General features: G+C 43.1%; 1 protein-coding gene across 1 annotated transcript in view; it reads right to left on the bottom strand.

Annotated features, from left to right (window-relative positions):
• The window catches only part of CAMKMT (calmodulin-lysine N-methyltransferase), a 984,732-nt gene that overhangs the window by 823,937 nt on the left and 140,908 nt on the right, over positions 1-19,887 (bottom strand). Inside the window, exon 3 of the mRNA XM_063918373.1 lies at positions 16,274-16,338. Coding sequence (XP_063774443.1) covers positions 16,274-16,338 — 65 coding nt within the window. The remainder of the gene's footprint in view (positions 1-16,273; positions 16,339-19,887) is intronic.

The following is a 19,887-nucleotide window of genomic DNA, read 5'->3' as shown; positions in this document are numbered from 1 at the left end:
AATTCAGCTTAAGTTGTAGTTTTGCAAAAAATCACAAAACTGCAACTCGCTTCTATAACATGCGGGGGGCCGCCCAGCACAGGGCAAGGCCACCCCGCATGCTGGGTCCTGCCCCCTTGTTAACATCACTATACAGCGATGCGCTTGCATGATTAAGGTAGCCCCCTGTCTGCCCAGCCTAGTTGAGTAGGCAGTCGGAAAGCCACCATCTTTTGGGTCGCAGCGGCCCGCCCCAGCAATGGTCCGGACATGCCTGCGTTGTCCGGACCGCGCCCCTTAAACGGAGTGTCGACACCCACATAACGTGGTGTAGATGACATGTTCCCATCCCCTCCAGCTCTTAAGAATTTAAGACCTTGCACATGCGCACACCAGCATGCACAGAAATGCTGAAATTGACAAATATCGATTTCAGCACTTTTGCGGGTTATACTGAATTAGGCCCTGCATTTGGCGCTAATCACCTACAAGAACAGGTGTCTGCATTATGCGCTAGACACCCACCTGAACAAGTGTCTGCATTACGTGGCCTCAAATCATAATTGCCACCAGAAAGAACGCTTACTTTGTTTACTGTTTACTGTTTGGCCAGTATGGAAATCAATACAATCTGTCTCCGTCATGGATAACATCTACATTAATGGGTTCAGCTTCGAGTGAACTTCATCTTGAAGTTATCATAATGAGGGATGTGATAGAGGGGGCACTGTTTATTAGGCTGTAAGAGTACCCAAGATTTCTGAAGATAGTCTTGACCCCAAGGTAGTGCTATTTCTATCATGCGAAGATGGCACTGCAGCAAAATGGTGGGATATAGTAATTTTGTTATTGTTTGGTTATATCAAGTAGCTGTGTAATACTGTATACTGGCTCAAATATATAATAATGTTCATTAACCAGTCTACATGTTACCGCCTACTTAGAAGGGCCACAATATCACTGTGCCACAATGCGAAAACGAAAGAAGTGGCAGAATGTTCCAATCCCCAAGCAAATTAAATTAACCAATTTCAATGATATTTCGTGTAGACTGGTTAATTAAATGTTGATCGCAGCGCAGCGATCAGGCTAAAAAAACGGCATTTCTGAACATGCATATGCCCCGCAATGCGCACGCGCGACGTACGGGTACAAAACCCATTGTGGTTGTGCACAGGTTCTAGCGAAGTTTTCAGTCGCACTTGGGGCCGCAAGAAGACTGATAGGAAGGGGGCGTTTTTGGGTGTCAACTGACCATTTTCAGGGAGGGTTTACAAAAATGCAGGCGTGACTGAAAAAACGCAGGCGTGGCGGGGCGTTCGCTGGGCGGGTATATGACGTCAAATCCGGACACGAATAGGCTGAAGTGATCGCAAGCGCTGAGTAGGTTCAGAGCTACTCTGAAACTGCACAAACTGTTTTTGCAGAGCTCGGCTGCACGTGTTCGCACTACTGCTAAGCTAAAATACACTCCACGGTGGGCGGCAGCATAGCGTTTGCACGGCTGCTAAAACTAGCCAGCGAGCGATCAACTCAGAATGACCCCCACAGTATGTAAGCACCCTTAATGTGTGAGTAATAACGACTGCATCTGGGGTGGAGTCAGTTTTGAAGCAACAAAACAAAGATTGTTCTTACAATTATGTTTCAGTGGTTAAAAGTTTGATCTTGATGTAGTAAAAATAAAAAAGCACATACACCGGAAAACTTACGTCACAATTGCACAGTAGGCCCTATTCAGGTCCTGGTGCTATTTTGCTAAAGACGCAATGTACCAAAGTTCAGTACATTGGCCCTCATTCCGAGTTGTTCGCTCGCAAGCTGCTTTTAGCAGCTTTGCACACGCTAAGCCGCCGCCTACTGGGAGTGAATCTTAGCTTATCAAAATTGCGAACGAAAGATTCGCAATATTGCGAAAAGACTTCTCTGTGCAGTTTCTGAGTAGCTCGAGACTTACTCTTCCAGTGCGATCAGTTCAGTGCTTGTCGTTCCTGGTTTGAGGTCACAAACACACCCAGCGTTCGCCCAGACACTCCTCCGTTTCTCCAGACACTCCCGCGTTTTTCCCAGAAACTGTAGCGTTTTTTCACACAATCCCATAAAACGGCCAGTTTCCGCCCAGAAACACCCACTTCCTGTCAATCACATTACGATCACCAGAACGAAGAAAAAACCTCGTAATGCCGTGAGTAAAATACCTAACTGCATAGCAAATTTACTTGGTGCAGTCGCACTGCGGACATTGCGCATGCGCATTAGCGACTAATCGCTCCGTTGCGGAAAAAAAATGAACGAGCGATCAACTCGGAATGACCACCATTGTGCATGCGCAAGACCCGTACTGCACATGTGCAGTATGGGTCCTGTCTCGTTGCCCGCAAGGCAGCTGCAGGTGCCAATTGACAGTCTGCAGCTGTTTGGGGGTGGTGATGGGGGAGGCATTCAAGTTGCCGGCTTCTGGGATCCCGGTGGTCAGGAGACAGATGCCGGAATCCCGTCACCAGGTAAAAAATGCTTAGTGGGAGAGGTTATCCATAACAGCACAAAAACAGAAAAATGTTCCAAAGGAAGTGCCTGCACAAGAGAGTAAAAAAAATTACATACATCCCACACTTTATTTGACATATAGTAAAAATTCCACAGTCAAGCTAAATTTCTGACTAATTCAAAATCAGAACTTATTGAGTGAAAAATTGTTTTTTTAAAATGTTATTTCCAGATATAAGTTTGTAAAAATAAATGTGGAAACTATCTTTTCCACACATGAACTCAAGACAGTTATAAAAGGAGACCACTGTCTACAAGCAGAGCTCATCTACAACCCTAAAATGAAGGGCCTCAAAAGATGATAATTCTCTTAATTTAGAGGAAGGACAAGACTTCTGGTTAATGACATTTACTAAAAGCAATAAATGTAATAGCAAAATAAGATCAGGTTCTTACAGGACAGCAGATATTAACAATAAACAAGCTGTTACTCTATAGAACGAACTGCAATTTCTGATCATGTCAGGTTTCACCGTGAAATTCAATAATCTTCATAGTTAAAATAGAAATGTTATTCCTTGTAAGGAAAAGGAAAAGAGATGAACCAGTTGGCTAGTCGCAGACCATATTATGGATCCCGACAAGTGAAAACGTGAAAATGCAGACAATTTGAAGTAGTAAGTAAGAGGGTTAGGGTTTGGCTGCTGGAGGTGGGGGATTAGGGTTAGGGTTAGGCTGCGATGGGAAGTGGAGGTAAAGGTTAGGCTACCGAAGGAGACGGTTAGGGATAGGCTGTGGGGAAAGGGGGGGGGGGGGGGGGGGAGTAAACGGTTAGGGTTAGGCCATGGGAGGGGTGGGTTAGGGATGGGGTTAGCCGTAGAATAATTACCAATGATTGCCTGCATTTTAACTGCCGGAATCCAGCTGCCGGCATTGTTATTACTATAATTGAAGAGCTATAGTGCTTCTTATGCCATCACTTTTTAATAGAGATGAGCGGGTTCGGATTTACTCGGTTCTGTATGCCAGAATTATCGCCAGTTCTTATTTTCTGGATTTTTCTTATTGGCTAACCAAAACACGTGACGTCCGATAGCCAATAAGGAGATTCGGGTAAATCCGAGTAAAACCGAACCCGCTCATTTCTACTTTTTAATCAAAATACGACATTTTAACTGTTTCATATTGACATACATTTAACACCAAGGGCATCATTCAGCTTCAGTTGCAGTTTTGCTAACATAGCATAAATGCAACTAGCTGCAATCGCATGCTGGGGGCCGCCCAGCACAGAGCAAGGCCGCAGAGCATGCAAACACCTGGCAGCAATGCAATTGCGATCACTTCAGTAATTTGTTGATGCCACCCAGGCTGCGAAGGCAGGCGCAGAGCAGCCATTGTCGGGGTCGCAGTGGCCGCGTGTGATGTCACACAGACACCCTGAACCCTCCCACTGGAACCCACCGAATGCTGCATCAACGCCCCACGAACTTATAACTGAGATGCAGTCACATTTCCCTGCCGGCGCACGTGCAGTGTAGGTCCTGCGTGTGCGCACTGAGGTGGCACACGGGGAGATGCGATTGCATCACATCTTCATGTATATTGAATACCCCCAAAAGGTCACCATATATTTGATAAGAACCCATAACGGCCCACCCTCCCGCTCTTCCCGATTCAAAGTGAAGTCTCTTGCTGCCCCAGAATGTAAATCAAAACCCTCAGAATCTTAACGGCAGAACAACTCAGCCTGCAGGGGAACGAGAGGTGAGTTAGGGTTAAAATACTTACCACAATCTATCTATATTTTGGCTGTCGGCATCCTGACCGTCGGGATATCTTACCCAACCCCACTTATCATATATGGTAAACCAACGGTATAAAAGTGAAATATACAGTAGGTTCAAAAGTAGTTGAACAATATACATCTAAAAAAATAAAAAACATCAAAATAAGGGCTATCTAAAGGAAAGTATATTTTATGTAACTGGTTAAAACAACGATTGTGGTGGACTAACAGCAGCCTGTGTAAATAAATACTATCAGGATCCCATATACAAAATGTCAAAGTAGTTTATGTGACTGAGAAGTATAATGTAGTATTACTGATAAAAATTAATTCCTCGGATTGATGTAAGTGGTGTTTAATTGTATCTGGTGTGCGAAATGATACTATAAAGGTATGCAAAACAGCACAGCCAATAAATGTAGGCAGGGTCTACAAGTTGCCCCAAAACACTTACTTAGAACATATTCTCTGTCAACCCGGGAATATACATATATATATATATATATATATAGTACATAAAGTACATATAATATACATATATACAGGTATATAATATATACATATATACAGGTATATAATATACAAGATCAAACTGCATTTGGAATTTATTGCATAGGCATCACATTTATCATGTAAATTGTACTAACTGAGAAGAACAGACACATCACATCATATAGTTGCAAACAAGAAAGCAAGTATTGAAGGCAGCACTGTTAGTATCAATAGCCCAAATATATTGCTACTAATGTTATATAGAAATATCTTGAAACAAGCATTTAAGCATAGGTACGCCCATAGGTAGATAAACACGCCTTTTGAGCGGGGAATGACACTCTTCAACGATACCAACTACAGTCTCCGTGAAACTAGTTTTCAAAAGTAGACAAGTACATAAGAGCCTCACATCATGTGTTTATGCTGTTATGGACCCTGCAATAAGCACTCTAATTCCATCATTCTACAACTCAATTCCTCAGATCCTGATGCTGATTGTATCGCATGCAGCTACGTCCTCAGTAACACAATTATACAGGTTACGCAGGGCAGTGACCTCACCGCACGTCCCTGACGCAGGGTCTCTTCCACCATCTACTGAAGCATCTGCAAATCTCTGGAAAATAGCTACAGTGCCATTTCGGTGATTTCTGCAACCCAGTCACGGGACTCTGGGGAGATGAGTATAGTAAATGGGAGCAGGGTATGCGGTGTTGGCCACCCTGGCATCAAACGCCCTGCACCCATTACAGATACACTCTTCTTCTACAAGGTCAAAACACTCACTTCTTGAAATATGCTGCATGCTGCTGTGAATGTTCGGATACTCTTAATTAGCTAGCGGTTGTACTCTACCTGGTATCCGGTCCTTAGGCCGACCACTATTGGTCAACATGCATTAGGTCGACATGGTCACTAGGTCGACATGGCAAAAGGTTGACATGAGGTTTTCACTTTTTTTTTTTTCCTTTGAGCTTTTTCTTACTTTACGATCCATGTGGACTACAATTGCACTAATTGGGGTTCCCCGTCACTTTATGAAGAAAATGACAATGACACCCCAAAAACTTTAAAAAGTCATGTCGACCTTTTTCCATGCCGACCTTGTTTAATGTCAACCATGTCGACCTAGTCACCGTCGACCAATAGTGGTCGACCTAGTTACTGTCTATGCTATGATCCACACCCCCCTACCTATCCACTTCAAAACAGCAGACACATAGATGACCAGGAGATAAAGACAAAACTGGAAGGTTACCGGACCCTAGCCAAACACCATTTAAAAAGGACCATAACAAATAGCATAGCAAGGGTATCATGAAGAAGAAGAAACCAACACATTAATTGAGATATTTAACTCATTTGAAGCATTACTAAGTTTAGCATATGAAACAAAATAGTTAAATGGGTTTTAAGGGGTAAAGATTTACTTAAGAGTGCATTCCTGCAGAACTTTTATAGCTCTAAAACACGACATTTGTGATAAAAACTACGCATCCGCCTATGCTGTCCATGGAATGTCTTTTGTGCCAACCAGAATACTTACAGACAAACAAATATCAAAGTAATAAAAACAGTAAGATTATAGAAACTAGGAAAAAGAAACAGAGTTCCAATATCGTGCCACTCCACTGATGAATGAGGTTCTAACAAAGAGCATTTAGGCCAGACATAGAATATTGAAATTAAGGGGGTGGATGAAGTTATGCTGCAGTGCTTTATGTTTAATATCTCCGTCATCAGGATGTGGATGTCTAAAGTGGTGTGGTAGTGACTCTAGAGGTACGGTATTAGGGGAGGGGGAGGTGTTATATCTCCACATCCCATTTATCTAAAAACTTGGATATTAATTTGCATAGAATTCTGTTTAGCTTGAAAGCTCAAAATGTTTCCACATTTTCCTCTTCAACTACAGTATCACAATAATCTCCATTTCTACATCTCGTTACTCCAATTGTATTAATACTATGTGAACTGATTCTACTACTTGGATGTGTGATTCTATGCTTGTTCTCACTACCAATATAGGTTACTTTACGTAATACTTTTCTGTCTCATGCATCCTTAAGCCTATTTTATTTAATTTTTCAATTAATTCTGCAACAAAATGATTTGGTACTACTATGTGTATGAGCCAATTCATTTTCATTTATATACTTTTACCACTTTACTGGCTAATATGTTTTCCAAAAAACACTGAGAAATTTTCTGGTTTTTTTTAAGACTGAATTACATTAAGAACATCTATTTAAAACATGTCTAACATGATTTTATTATAAAATATATATATTATTTTTTTGTTACAAATTTTTAATGAACATCGGTTACACATTGCGAACCTAAGCCCCCCACACACCTAAAAGACCATCAGGTTGATGCGCCCCATATCGATATATCGTTAGTGAAAGTGCAATTCGTTTGCACTTCACTAACGATGACAATCCGATGCGCTGCCTGGCGGTTCGTATGCTAGATCCTCTGATCTTATGTGCTGCACATAAAATGAGGCGATCTGAGTAGCGGTGATGCACAGGTTGTACGATAGATTGTTAGGTACTATTCCTGACCTAATGATCTATCTTGGAGCTGCCGGGAGAACTGTGGGGGAAATCGTAAAGGACGCTGGTCGTCCTAATGTATGGCCACTTTTACATTTTCAGGTGGATGCTGTTCTATGCAGCCTCTGGGGTACACAAGGAAGGTGTGGATTGGATTCTATTACATGTCTGCAGCCACAGGGTGGGGGTTGCTGCAGGGCTGCCTGATCAGCAGTGATCAGCAGCAAGACAGGAACTGGGGGAGGGAACTAGGAGAGTGACAGCTGCTTCCAACAGCGTCACAACAAGATTTTCTGACTGGTCTGCATCAGATACGACGACCATGTCAGGGAAAGCCCAATCCTAGTGTGGGCGCAACAAGCAAGTGGTTAAAATAAGAATTTACTTACCGATAATTCTATTTCTCGTAGTCCGTAGTGGATGCTGGGGACTCCGTCAGGACCATGGGGAATAGCGGGCTCCGCAGGAGACAGGGCACATCTAAAAAGCTTTTTAGGTCACATGGTGTGTACTGGCTCCTCCCCCTATGACCCTCCTCCAAGCCTCAGTTAGGTACTGTGCCCGGACGAGCGTACACAATAAGGAAGGATCTTGAATCCCGGGTAAGACTCATACCAGCCACACCAATCACACCGTACAACTTGTGATCTGAACCCAGTTAACAGTATGATAACAAAACGAAGTAGCCTCCGAAAAGATGGCTCACAACAATAGTAATAACCCGATTTTTGTAACAATAACTATGTACAAGCATTGCAGACAATCCGCACTTGGGATGGGCGCCCAGCATCCACTACGGACTACGAGAAATAGAATTATCGGTAAGTAAATTCTTATTTTCTCTAACGTCCTAGTGGATGCTGGGGACTCCGTCAGGACCATGGGGATTATACCAAAGCTCCCAAACGGGCGGGAGAGTGCGGATGACTCTGCAGCACCGAATGAGAGAACTCCAGGTCCTCCTTAGCCAGAGTATCAAAATTTGTAAAATTTTACAAACGTGTTCTCCCCTGACCACGTAGCTGCTCGGCAAAGTTGTAATGCCGAGACTCCTCGGGCAGCCGCCCAGGATGAGCCCACCTTCCTTGTGGAATGGGCATCTACATATTTCGTCTGTGGCAGGCCTGCCACAGAATGTGCAAGCTGAATTGTACTACAAATCCAGCGTGCAATAGACTGCTTAGAAGCATGAGCACCCAGCTTGTTGGGTGTATACAGTATAAACAGCAAGTCAGACTTTCTGACTCCAGCCGTCCTAACTATATATATATATATATATATATATATATTTTTAGGGCCCTGACCACGTCTAGTAACTTGGAGTCCTCCAAGTCCCTAGTAGCCGCAGGCACCACAAGAGGTTGTTTCAGGTGAAAACGCTGACACCCCTTTATGAAGAAACTGGAGACGAGTCCCAGTTCTGTCCTGTTCAAATGGAAAATTTTAATATGGGCTTTTGTAAGACAAAGCCGCCCATTCTGACAATCGCCTGGCCGAGGCCAGGGCTAACAACATGGTCACTTTCCATGTGAGATATTTCAAATCCACAGATTTGAGCGGTTCAAACCAATATGATTTTAAGAAATCCCAACACTATGTTGAGATCTCACGGTGCCCCTAGGGGCACAAAAAAGCTGTATATGCAATACATCCTTTACAATCTGGACTTCAGGAACTGAAGTCAATTCTTTCTGGAAGAAAATCTACAGGGCCGAAATTTAAATGTTAATGAACCCCAATTTGAGGTCCAAAACACTCCTGTTTTCAGGAAGTGTAGAAATCGACCTAGTTGAATTTCCGTCGTGGAGCCTTCCTGGCCTCACCCACGCAACATATTTTCACCACGTGGTGATGACGTTGTGCGGTCACCTCCTTCCTGGCTTTGACCAGGGTAGGTATGACCTCTTATGGAATGCCTTTTCCCCTCAGGATCCGGCATTCAACCGCCATGCCGTCAAACGCAGCCGCGGTAAGTCTTGGAATAGACATGGTACTTGCTGAATCAAGTCCCTTCTTAGCTCCCCAGGCCCTTAGTCCTCTGTGAGCATTTCTTGAAGTTCCGGGTACCAAGTCCCTCTTGGCCAATCCGGAGCCACTAGTATAGTTCATACTCCTCTATGTCTTATAATTCTCAATACCCTGGTTATGAGAAACAGAGGAGGGAACACATACACAGACTGGTACACCCACGGTGTTACCAGAACATCCACAGCTATCGCCTGAAGGTCTCATGACCTGGCGGAATACCTGTCCCGTTTTTTGTTCGGGCGGGACGCCATCATGTCCACCTTTGGTCTTTGCCAACGGTCCACAATCATGTTGAAAAACTTCCCTATGAAGTTTCCACTCTCCCGGGTGGAGGTCATGCCTGCTGAGGAAGTCTGCTTCCCAGTCGTCCACTCCCGGAAAGAACACTGCTGACAGTGCTATCACATGATTTTCCGCCTAGCGAAAAATCCTTGCAGTTTTCACTGCCCTCCTGCTTCTTGTGCCGCCCTTCTGTTTACGTGGGCGACTGCCGTGATGTTATCCCACTGGATCAATACCGGCTGACCTTGAAGCAGAGGTCTAGCTAAGTTTAGAGCATTATAAATTTGCTCTAAGCTTATTTATGCGGAGAGAATTCTCCAGACTTAATCACACTTCCCTGGAAATTTTTTCCCTGTGTGACTGTTCCCCAGCCTCTCAGGCTGGCCTCCGTGGTCACCGGCATCCAATCCTGAATGCCGAATCTGCGGCCCTCTAGAAGATGAGCACTCTGTAATCACCACAGGAGAGACACCCTTTTCCTTGGATATAGGGTTATCCGCTGATGCATCTGAGGATGCGATCCGGACCATTTGTCCAGCAGATCCCACTGAAGAGTTCTTGCGGGAAATCTGCCGAATGGAATTGCTTCGTAATAAGCCACCATTTTTACCAGGACTCTTGTGCAATGATGCACTGACACTTTTCCTGGTTTTAGGAGGATCCCGATTAGCTCGGATAACTCCCTGGTTTTCTCCACTGGGAGAAACACGTTTTTCTGGACTGTGTCCAGAATCTTCCCTAGGAACAGTAGACGTGTCGTCGGAAAAAGCTGCGATTTTGGAATATTTAGAATCCACTCGTGCTGTCGTAGAACTACTTAAGATAGTGCTACTCCGACCTCCAACTGTTCTCTGGACCTTGCCCTTATCAGGAAAGCGTCCATGTTTCTTTTAAGAAAAATCATCATTCCGGCCATTACCTTGGTAAAGACCCGGGGCGCCGTGGACCATCCAAACGGCAGCGTCTGAACCGATAGTGACAGTTCTGTACCAGGAACCTGAAGTACCCTTGGTGAGAAGGGCAAATTTGGACCTGTAGGTAAACGTCCCTGATATCCAGTGACATCATATCGTCCCCTTCTTCCTGGTTCGCTATCACTGCTCCGAGTGATTCCATCTTGATTTGAACGCTTGTATGTAAGTGTTCAAATATTTCAGATCTCACCGAGCCGGTTGGCTTCAGTACCACAATATAGTGTGGAATACTACCCCCTTCCTTGTTGTAAGAAGGGTACTTTGATTATCACCTGCTGGGAATACAGCCTGTGAATTGTGTGAGGGGGAGACGTCTCGAATTTCCAATGTACACCTGGGATATTACATGTAGGATCCCGGAGTTCCCTTGCGAGTGTTGCTGAAACTCTTGAGATGACCCCCTACCGCACCTGAGTCCGCTTGTACGGCCCCAGCGTTATGCTGCGGACTTGGCAGAAGCCGTGAGGAGCTTCTGTTCCTGGGAATGAGCTGCTTGCTGCAGTCTTCTTCCCTTTCCTCTCCCCCTGGGCAGATATGACTGGCCTTCGCCCGCCTGCCCGTATGGGGACGAAAGGACTGAGACTGAAAAGACTGTGTCCTTTTCTGCCAATATGTGACTCGGGGTAACAAAAGGTGGATTTTTCAGCTGTTGCCATGGCCACCAGGTCCAATGGACCGCCCCTTTATACGGCAATACTTCCATATGCCGTCTGGAATCTGCCTCACCTGACCACTGTCGTGTCTTCGTCTGGCAGATATGTACATCACATTTACTCTTTGATGCCAGAATGCAAATATGCCTCTGCGCATCACACATATATAGAAATGCATCCCTAAAATGCTCTATAGACAATAAAATCCTGTCCCTGTCAAGGGTATCAAAATTTTCAGTCAGGAAATCCGACCAAGCCCCCTCAGCGCTGCACATCCAGGCTGAGGCGATTGCTGGTCGTAGTATAACACCAGTATGTGTGTATATACTGTTATGATATTTTTCAGCTTCCTATCAGCTGGCTCCTTGAGGGCGGCCGTATCTGGAAACGGTAACGCCATGTTTTTTATATGCGTGTGAGCGCCTTGTCCACCCTAAGGTGTGTTTTCCAACTCGCCCTTACTACTGGCGGGAAAAAGGGTATACCGCCCATAACTTTCTGTCGGAGGAACCCCACGTATCATCACACACTTCATTTAATTTATCTGATTCAGGCAAAACTACAAGTAGTTTATTCCCACCCTACAAAATACCCTTATTTGTGGTACTTGTGGTATCAGAAATACGTAACACCTCCTTCATTGCCCTTAACATGTAACTTGTGGCCCTAAAGGAAAAATACGTTTGTTTCTTCACCGTCGACACTGGGGTCAGTGTCCGTGTCAGTGTCTGTCGACCGACTGAGGTAAATGGGCGTTTTTACAAGCCCCTGACGGTGTCTGAGACGCCTGGACCGATACTAATTTGTCCGCCGGCTGTCTCATGTCGTCAACCGGCTTGCAGCGTGTTGACATTATCACGTAATTCCATAAGTAAGCCATCCATTCTGGTGTCGACTCCCTAGAGAGTGACATCACCATTACAGGCAATTTTCTCCGTCTCCTCACCAACATTTTCCTCATACATGTCGACACACACGTACCGACCTACAGCACACACATACAGGGAATGCTCTGATAGAGGACAGGACCCACTAGCCCTTTGGGGAGACAGAGGGAGAGTTTGCCAGCACACACCAAAAGCGCCATAATGTATATAACAACCCTAGAAGGTGTTGTTTCTATATATGGGCTCTTAATATATAATTATATCGCCAATTTATGCCCCCCTTCTCTTTAACCCTGTTTCTGTAGTGCAGGGGAGAGTGGGATCCTTCCTCACCAGCGGAGCTGGTCAGGAAAATGGCGCTGAGTGCTGAGGAGAATAAGCTCCGCCCCTTTCACGGCGGGCTTTTCTCCCGGTTATTAGGAAACCTGGCCTGGGTTAAATACATACATATAGCCTTAATGGCTATATGTGATGTATTTATTTGCCAAATAGGTATTTATATTGCTGCCCAGGGCGCCCCCAGCAGCGCCCTGCACCCTCCGTGACCGTGTCAGTGAGCCGTGTAGCAACAATGGCGCACAGCTGCAGTGCTGTGCGCTACCTCTCTGAAGACTGTGAAGTCTTCTGCCGCCTGTTTCCGGACCTCCGTTCCGCCGTCTTTCTTCAGCGTCTGTAAGGGGGATCGGCAGCGCGGCTCCGGGACGAACCCCAGGCTGACCTGTGTTCCGACTCCCTCTGGAGCTCAGTGTCCAGTAGCCTAAAACTTCAATCCTCCTGCACGCAGGTGAGTTGCAAGTCTCTCCCCTAAGTCCCTCGTTGCAGTGATCCTGTCGCCAGCAGGAATCACTGATTAGAAACCTAAAAAAAAACCTTTACTAAACAGCTCCTTAAGAGAGTCATCCAGTTTGCACCCTTCTCGGACGGGCACAAAAACCTAACTGAGGCTTGGAGGAGGGTCATAGGGGGAGGAGCCAGTACACACCATGTGACCTAAAAAGCTTTTTAGATGTGCCCTGTCTCCTGCGGAGCCCGCTATTCCCCATGGTCCTGACGGAGTCCCCAGCATCCACTAGGACGTTAGAGAAATGTCTTTTACATTTTATTTTGTTATATTTTTACTACATCGTGTAATGTGTAATTCTTACTTCTCATGGTATGTTTTTTTCATCCCTATTAGCAGATTTAACCTTTAAATCTCCACAATCCGATTAATCTCACTATCTTTCCACCATATGGATAACTGGAGTCAGAGCCACTCTCGACATCCTGATATTCAACGCAGCACTCAAATGGCTAAACATCACTTTTTTTCTTGATTTAGCAGATGGAAGACAGAGGAAGAAATGTAACAGCCTGCTACTTGCACTGGCAAGATCTGGGCCAGTCTGCCTGATGTTGTAAAGCGGCAATCATTTAAAAGGGTTTTACCTTTTAAAGGTTGACACTTTAAAATATCAGACAGACATGCTGGAATCTCAACAGTTCCTTCAAATTGCAGGTTATTACATTTGCCCCAGATTGTCTGTAGTGCATACATAAACCCTACCCTAAAATGCAGGCCCGTTTGTGTACTTCCTTTAGTGCAGGACTCTAGGGTGTTAATTCAATTAGGTGTGAGTTGGGTCCTGCATTGTATTTACAATTCAATTCCAAACTCACATTGAATTTTCTGAGGAAATTAGCTTTTTGTGCGCACCCCCCTAAACAGGTGAAAAGGTACAGAAACTCTTTATTTTTAGGTCATAATGTCAGGACACATTGCAGGATCTCTGGTACACCCCTCCAAATGAATAAGCATGCCCTTGGAGGGGTTTAAATAACATAATTTGGCCAATAATGACTTGTCAGTTTTCAGATGAATTTCTCTGAAAAGCTCAATAATGGGTTATATAATGTCGGACAATACATAGTTACATAGTCAGTGAGGTTGAAAAGAGGCAAAATGCCCATCGGTTTCAACCTGTATTGTGCGTTAATCTGTTCATATTATAATGCACCTGTTGAAGTAATGGTTTAGTACCAACTGACAGCTATGATTCTTACCACTCCCAGATAATGTAATGTCAACATGTTAAATGCTATAACCCTGGATACATTTTCCAGTTCGAAATTTGTCCAATCCGTTCTTAAATGCATTTACAGAGACTGCCATTATTACCTTCTCCGGCAGGGAGTTCCAAATCTTTATTGCCCTTACCGTGAAGAACCCTTTCCTACGTTGTATACGGAATTTTCTCTCCTCTAGCCTCAGCGAGTGCCCACGCGTCCTATATAGAGTTCTTTTAATAAACAAATCCGCTGCAAACTCCTTGTAATGACCCTTTACATATTTGAAGATATTAATAATGTCTCCTCTTAGTTGCCTCTTTTCTAGTGTATACATATTTAACCTAGTAAGCCTTTCCTCGCACCCCAGCGACTCTAACCCTTTAATCAATTTCGTAGCTCACCTTTGAACTCTTTCTAGTTCCCTGATATATTTTTTATACTACGGTGCCCAGAACTGAACACAATATTCCAGTTGCAGACGTACCAATGATTTGTATAGCGGCAGGATTGCATCCTCGTCCCTTGTATCAATGCCTCGTTTAATGCACGCAAGCACTTTACTTGCCTTCTTTGCTGCAATTTGACATTGTGTACTGTCATTAAGCCTATTACCTATGAGCACCCCCAAATCTTTTTCCAACATAGTTACCCCTATATTTTCCCCATCTAGAGTGTAGGATGCAAGTGTGTTTTTTGTCCTAAAATGCATAACTTTGCCTTTTTCTATATTGAACCTCATTTTCCATTTAGATGCCCAGGTTTACAATTTAACTAAATCATTCTGTAGAGACTCCACATCGCCTTCTGAATTTATTACCTTACACAGTTTAGTATCATCTGCAAAGATTGACACCGTGCTTTCCAGGCCTATTCCCAGATCATTGATAAATATAGTGAACAGCAGTGGGCCAAGAACGGACCCTTGTGGTATTCCGCTGACTACTGGTGCCCAGCTGGAGAACATCCCATTGACCACTACTCATTGTACTCTGTTATCCAGCCAACTACTTATCCATGTACAAATAGTATATCCTAGGCCAAGTTCCCTTAATTTGTTGATCAGTCTCTTATGAGGCACTGTATCGAAGGCTTTTGCAAAATCTAAATATGTAGGTGTTGTATTGATGGAAGAGGGTTTTTTGGACTTGCAGATTGTAGATAAAAAGCATTTATTCAAACTTTTTGAAAATTTGTACAAAAACACATAAAAACTACTGTACATACATTTTTCTGCACTACAAAATACCGGAAAGAATTGAATTTGATGAATATTACTTGCTTTCTATAATTTTTCCACCATTAATAAAATGTGCAGAAATCAGCCATTTGACACCATTTAAGAACCTCCAGTACTTTCTTTATGTCCACTAACAGACTTCTATATGGTCCTGCAAGCACAGTTGCCCCTTTTTTTGGGTATAAGGTTTCCCAACTTTCTCATGCACTTTTCACAGGTCGCTTTTTGTAGAAAAGTCTCACACCCTCGCTGCGAGTCCTGCAAATCAACATTTCTAATTGAATCTTGCATTTCTCAGGTTTGTTCTTTCACGTCATGTACTGTATGTAAGTTTAAGGAAACAAACTCGCTTTCTCAAACTGGCTCCTAATTGAATTGACCCCTTTATTTGCCACATCGCCCTTACAGAGTTTCCTTGAGTCCTTATCACCTCCTCTTCTCCCAGCGAGTTGGAGAAACACGGTTATAATGCAAACCTATTTATGCAAAGCTTAGAACATCTGCCTCTTATTTGACCTCAGAGATAAAATATGCCATTCATAAAGCTTTTGCCCCAGGCGTACAAATTGTTTGAGTGTATTCAGTTAGCAGGCTTTGGCTTCTCATTCCATAAGGCTTTCTAGGGCCTAATCTATTTGAATGTACCAGCTGCCTTACATTCACAGTTACAAAACCTGTCAAAACGTATGCAGATCATTCATAATTCCTCAGTAAAACAGTGTGGATTATACAAGCCTGCAGTAACTGCAGCATTGGAAAACAATTGGAAAAATATAACAACAAATTTTACACTTTTGTCATGTAAATCTGCATCACATGAAAACAATGCGCAGGGTTTAAACATATAGCACTTACACACATTTCCTGTATTGTCAAAACTTGTCAGGATGTCGGAAACATTTAAAGCTCCAGCGTTGTGCCTGAAATTAAACATTGGTTTAAATTACTCATTTGTTTTAATGTAGGCTGGTGTCTTACTATAAGGAGTACCAAAAACACTCTATAAAAAAATTCTCTATTTCATTTTTTTTTAAATACAGCAGCATTTATTTATTTATTGGTCAAGATTCCACTGGAAAAAAAAACTCTAAGGGAACCCACACAAGGTGCAATATTTCTAACACCTTGCAATGCCGATGCATGGTCCCGCGGGATCGTCATCGCAAATAAATATAGTGGGTGCAGGCAGGGCCGATATGGACTATATCAGAGGTCCATGCCTTCGGCTTCAATAGTCAGTATCGGCCATCGCACGGTGCGGCACCATGTGTACAAGGCTTAAAACCTTCCAAAAGAACCAAAATATAAATAAAAAGAATAAATATAATCCTTTCACATTCACTTCCAAGCAAAATAAACTAGAAAAGAGAAAGATTCATGAAGTGCAATAAAAACTAGTTTTCATTCCATCACAAAAAGAAATGGACACAACAGCAATTAGCAAAAAGCTGCTGTTATACAACAAAAAAATCTCAAATAATAAAAGCATAAAATTATCAAAAATCTCAAATGTTAAAAGCATAAAATTACCTATTACCATCCAAACTTGCTGTGACCTCACTGGTCATTTAAATGCATAAGTTTGTAGACAGATTAATTTTTCTATCTAGGATTCTGAAAGCGAAACACAAGAACACAAAGCTTTTGTGCATCACTTTCCTCTTTTTCCTTTTTCCTTATTTTTGTTGCCTATTTGTTTACGCTGCAAATTGTTTGGCCAAATTTTCGTTTTGGCTCTATTTGAGCTTCATTTTTTTATTGGAATATTCCTAAGTGTCTTAGCCTTATGGAGGAGGCACTTAGGTTAGACATTATGGACTATGATTTGATGCCGAGGTTATCAATGAGGCCTAAATGATGCATAAATTGTCCCATACCATAGTGGGACGACCACAACTCTGTAACTGCACAACATAAATAGGACTGCTTATCCTAAAGTAAAAGTGAATGGCATACAGTGCATATTTGGACAAATAAAGATACTTCATTTATTTAACTTACATTATAAATTACGTGAATGTGCATGCTATGATTTACTATTAACAGCGCAATTAAAAAAACGTTAATAACAGGACCCATGATGGGCAATTTGAAAAACAATGCATAAACAGGATAGGTCTGCACACACTGGTTGGGTTGCAGAAGTTCAGATTACGGGGCATGCAACATACAGTTCACACAGTTTAAACCCTGACTGCTTTTGATATTTTGATCAGTCAGTTCTGCACAGGAAAATCCAATTATTACAAATATGCAGCTAAACTGGTTTAGGCAATCTATTTTATTTCTCAGCTGCAAACTGCTCCCTACTGGTTGCAGAACATCACTGCATCCATTAATCTGACTACCTAGAGGAACAAAAGATTACTCGCTAAACTGGGATTATTTTGGATCTAGATGGCACACTATTCTACTCATTTTAAGAAGAAGGAGCCTAAATGGAAGAAGGATCAGGCTTCAAAATATAGCATGTCTTTCTAATAGCTTTGTCTAAATTCAATTCCCTTAAGTGTGTTAGGTATTCCCACATAATCTTGTAGGCTATTCCATGCATCAATCAGCCTATTTTAGTGAAGTAAACATTCCTCTCGTGTAAACGTCCAGCTAGTAATAACAAGACTTACATACCAGAGTATTCAGATTACATGTGATTTTATTTTATTTTTAAATGTACAGCATTACAGGGCTGATTTTTGTATTACTCTGAACGAACAGTGATTTCTTGCTTATGACATAGCAATGAAGTTTTAAATAGTTTCTGTACAGTTCAAGTAAAATCAGAATCATGAGCATATTGCATTATCAATTTAAACCACTAGAGGGGGGAATAGCCAGTCATCAGCACAAAAACATGCTTAGGGGTCAGCTTTTATACAGCCAAAACTCACCAAAATTAACACTTGTGGATATTGGGGGTAATTCCAAGTTGATCGCAGCAGGATTTTTGTTAGCAATTGGGCAAAACCATGTGCACTGCAGGGGAGGCAGATATAACATGTGCAGAGAGAGTTAGATTTGGGTGGGGTGTGTTCAATCTGCAATATAATTTGCAGTGTAAAAATAAAGCAGCCAGTATTTACCCTGCACAGAAACAAAATAACCCACCCAAATCTTACTCTCTCTTCACATGTTATATCTGCCTCCCCTGCAGTGCACATGGTTTTGCCCAATTGCTATCAAAAATCCTGTTGCGATAAACTTGGAATTACCCCCATTGTGCATTGGCAGAATATCACAAATAAAAAAAAATAACAAAAAATAACAAAAACTTACATTCAAACATTTCCAAAATATAAGTGAATATCACTTGCTATTTCCCACTTTGGATCCGGATGGATCTCTGTACAGTTGCAAACTGTGAGTTTATACATACAGCGCACATGCAGAAGAGATTGTTCAAAACAAATTATTGCATACGTTTGTCCTACTCAGAGTTTTACTTAACTCAGCCCGATGTTTCCTGGGTAGTGGGCACAACTGAGCTACAACAATGCATGTGCATGGAATTGTTTTGTGGGAGTGTCTTAGATGTGTATCAAAAGCTCTCTGGGATTTGTGTGTATGGGGAAGGCAAGCCTGTTTCAGGGATCTTTTCCACGTAGCACGGACCCCATACTAATGATGAATGTTTCTATGGCTGGCATAAAAACAATGGGTAGCACAGGTTTGAAAATGCATATGCGCAACCCCCTGCATTAGACCTGTGGGATTTCGCATTACCATAAGGTAGACAATGTGTCTTCCATGGCTGCCCACAACCAGTGTCGGACCGGGGCATGAAGGGCCCACCCGGGAAATGTAGTAGTAGGGGCCCATGTTTAGGGGTGTGGTCAGCCACTCCAGAGATTTTGGCTATCCATTAGAGAGTGCACGGGCCCCTTGATGAATATGTATAGTAAATACTGATAGTGCATGCATGATAGACATATGTATAACTCAAGTGCATATTCTAAAACTTGATCCCAAGATAAGAAGGTGGGCCCACAGCAGTGGGGCCCACAGGGGGGGTTTCCCCCATACCCCTGTGGGCCAGTCCGACCCTGCCCACAACTGCCACATTGTGTGCGACTTAGTATTAGCCCCTTTGTCACTGTGACCCCTATGTACTAAGGCTACCAACAAAAAAGCTCCTGTCATTTTTGAAACACAGCCTGTAATATAACAGTTAGGAGCTGATTGGCTGGTATTTATCACCTGCAATTTATTACTCTCCAAGGTTTGATAAACGTGGGCCACAGTCTGCAATATGGCAGTTAGGACGTAGTTGGAAGGTAATTCATCTCCGTCCACTTAATTTCTCTCCAAGGCTTAGTACATAGGACCTCATTCAGGTTGGATTGCAAATCGCGATCCAACCGCAATAATTACAATGACAATGCGGACGCATGCGCAGGGCCTGTCCTATGCATGCGCCCACATTTACTGCAGGCACCCCACAGGGGCGTGGTGGTGGCGTTATTGGGGCGGCT

The sequence above is a fragment of the Pseudophryne corroboree genome, chromosome 4, assembly GCF_028390025.1.
Source record: "Pseudophryne corroboree isolate aPseCor3 chromosome 4, aPseCor3.hap2, whole genome shotgun sequence".
Lineage (NCBI taxonomy): Eukaryota > Metazoa > Chordata > Amphibia > Anura > Myobatrachidae > Pseudophryne > Pseudophryne corroboree.
Note: the sequence above shows the minus strand (reverse complement) of the source record. Positions and strands in the feature narration are given on the sequence as shown.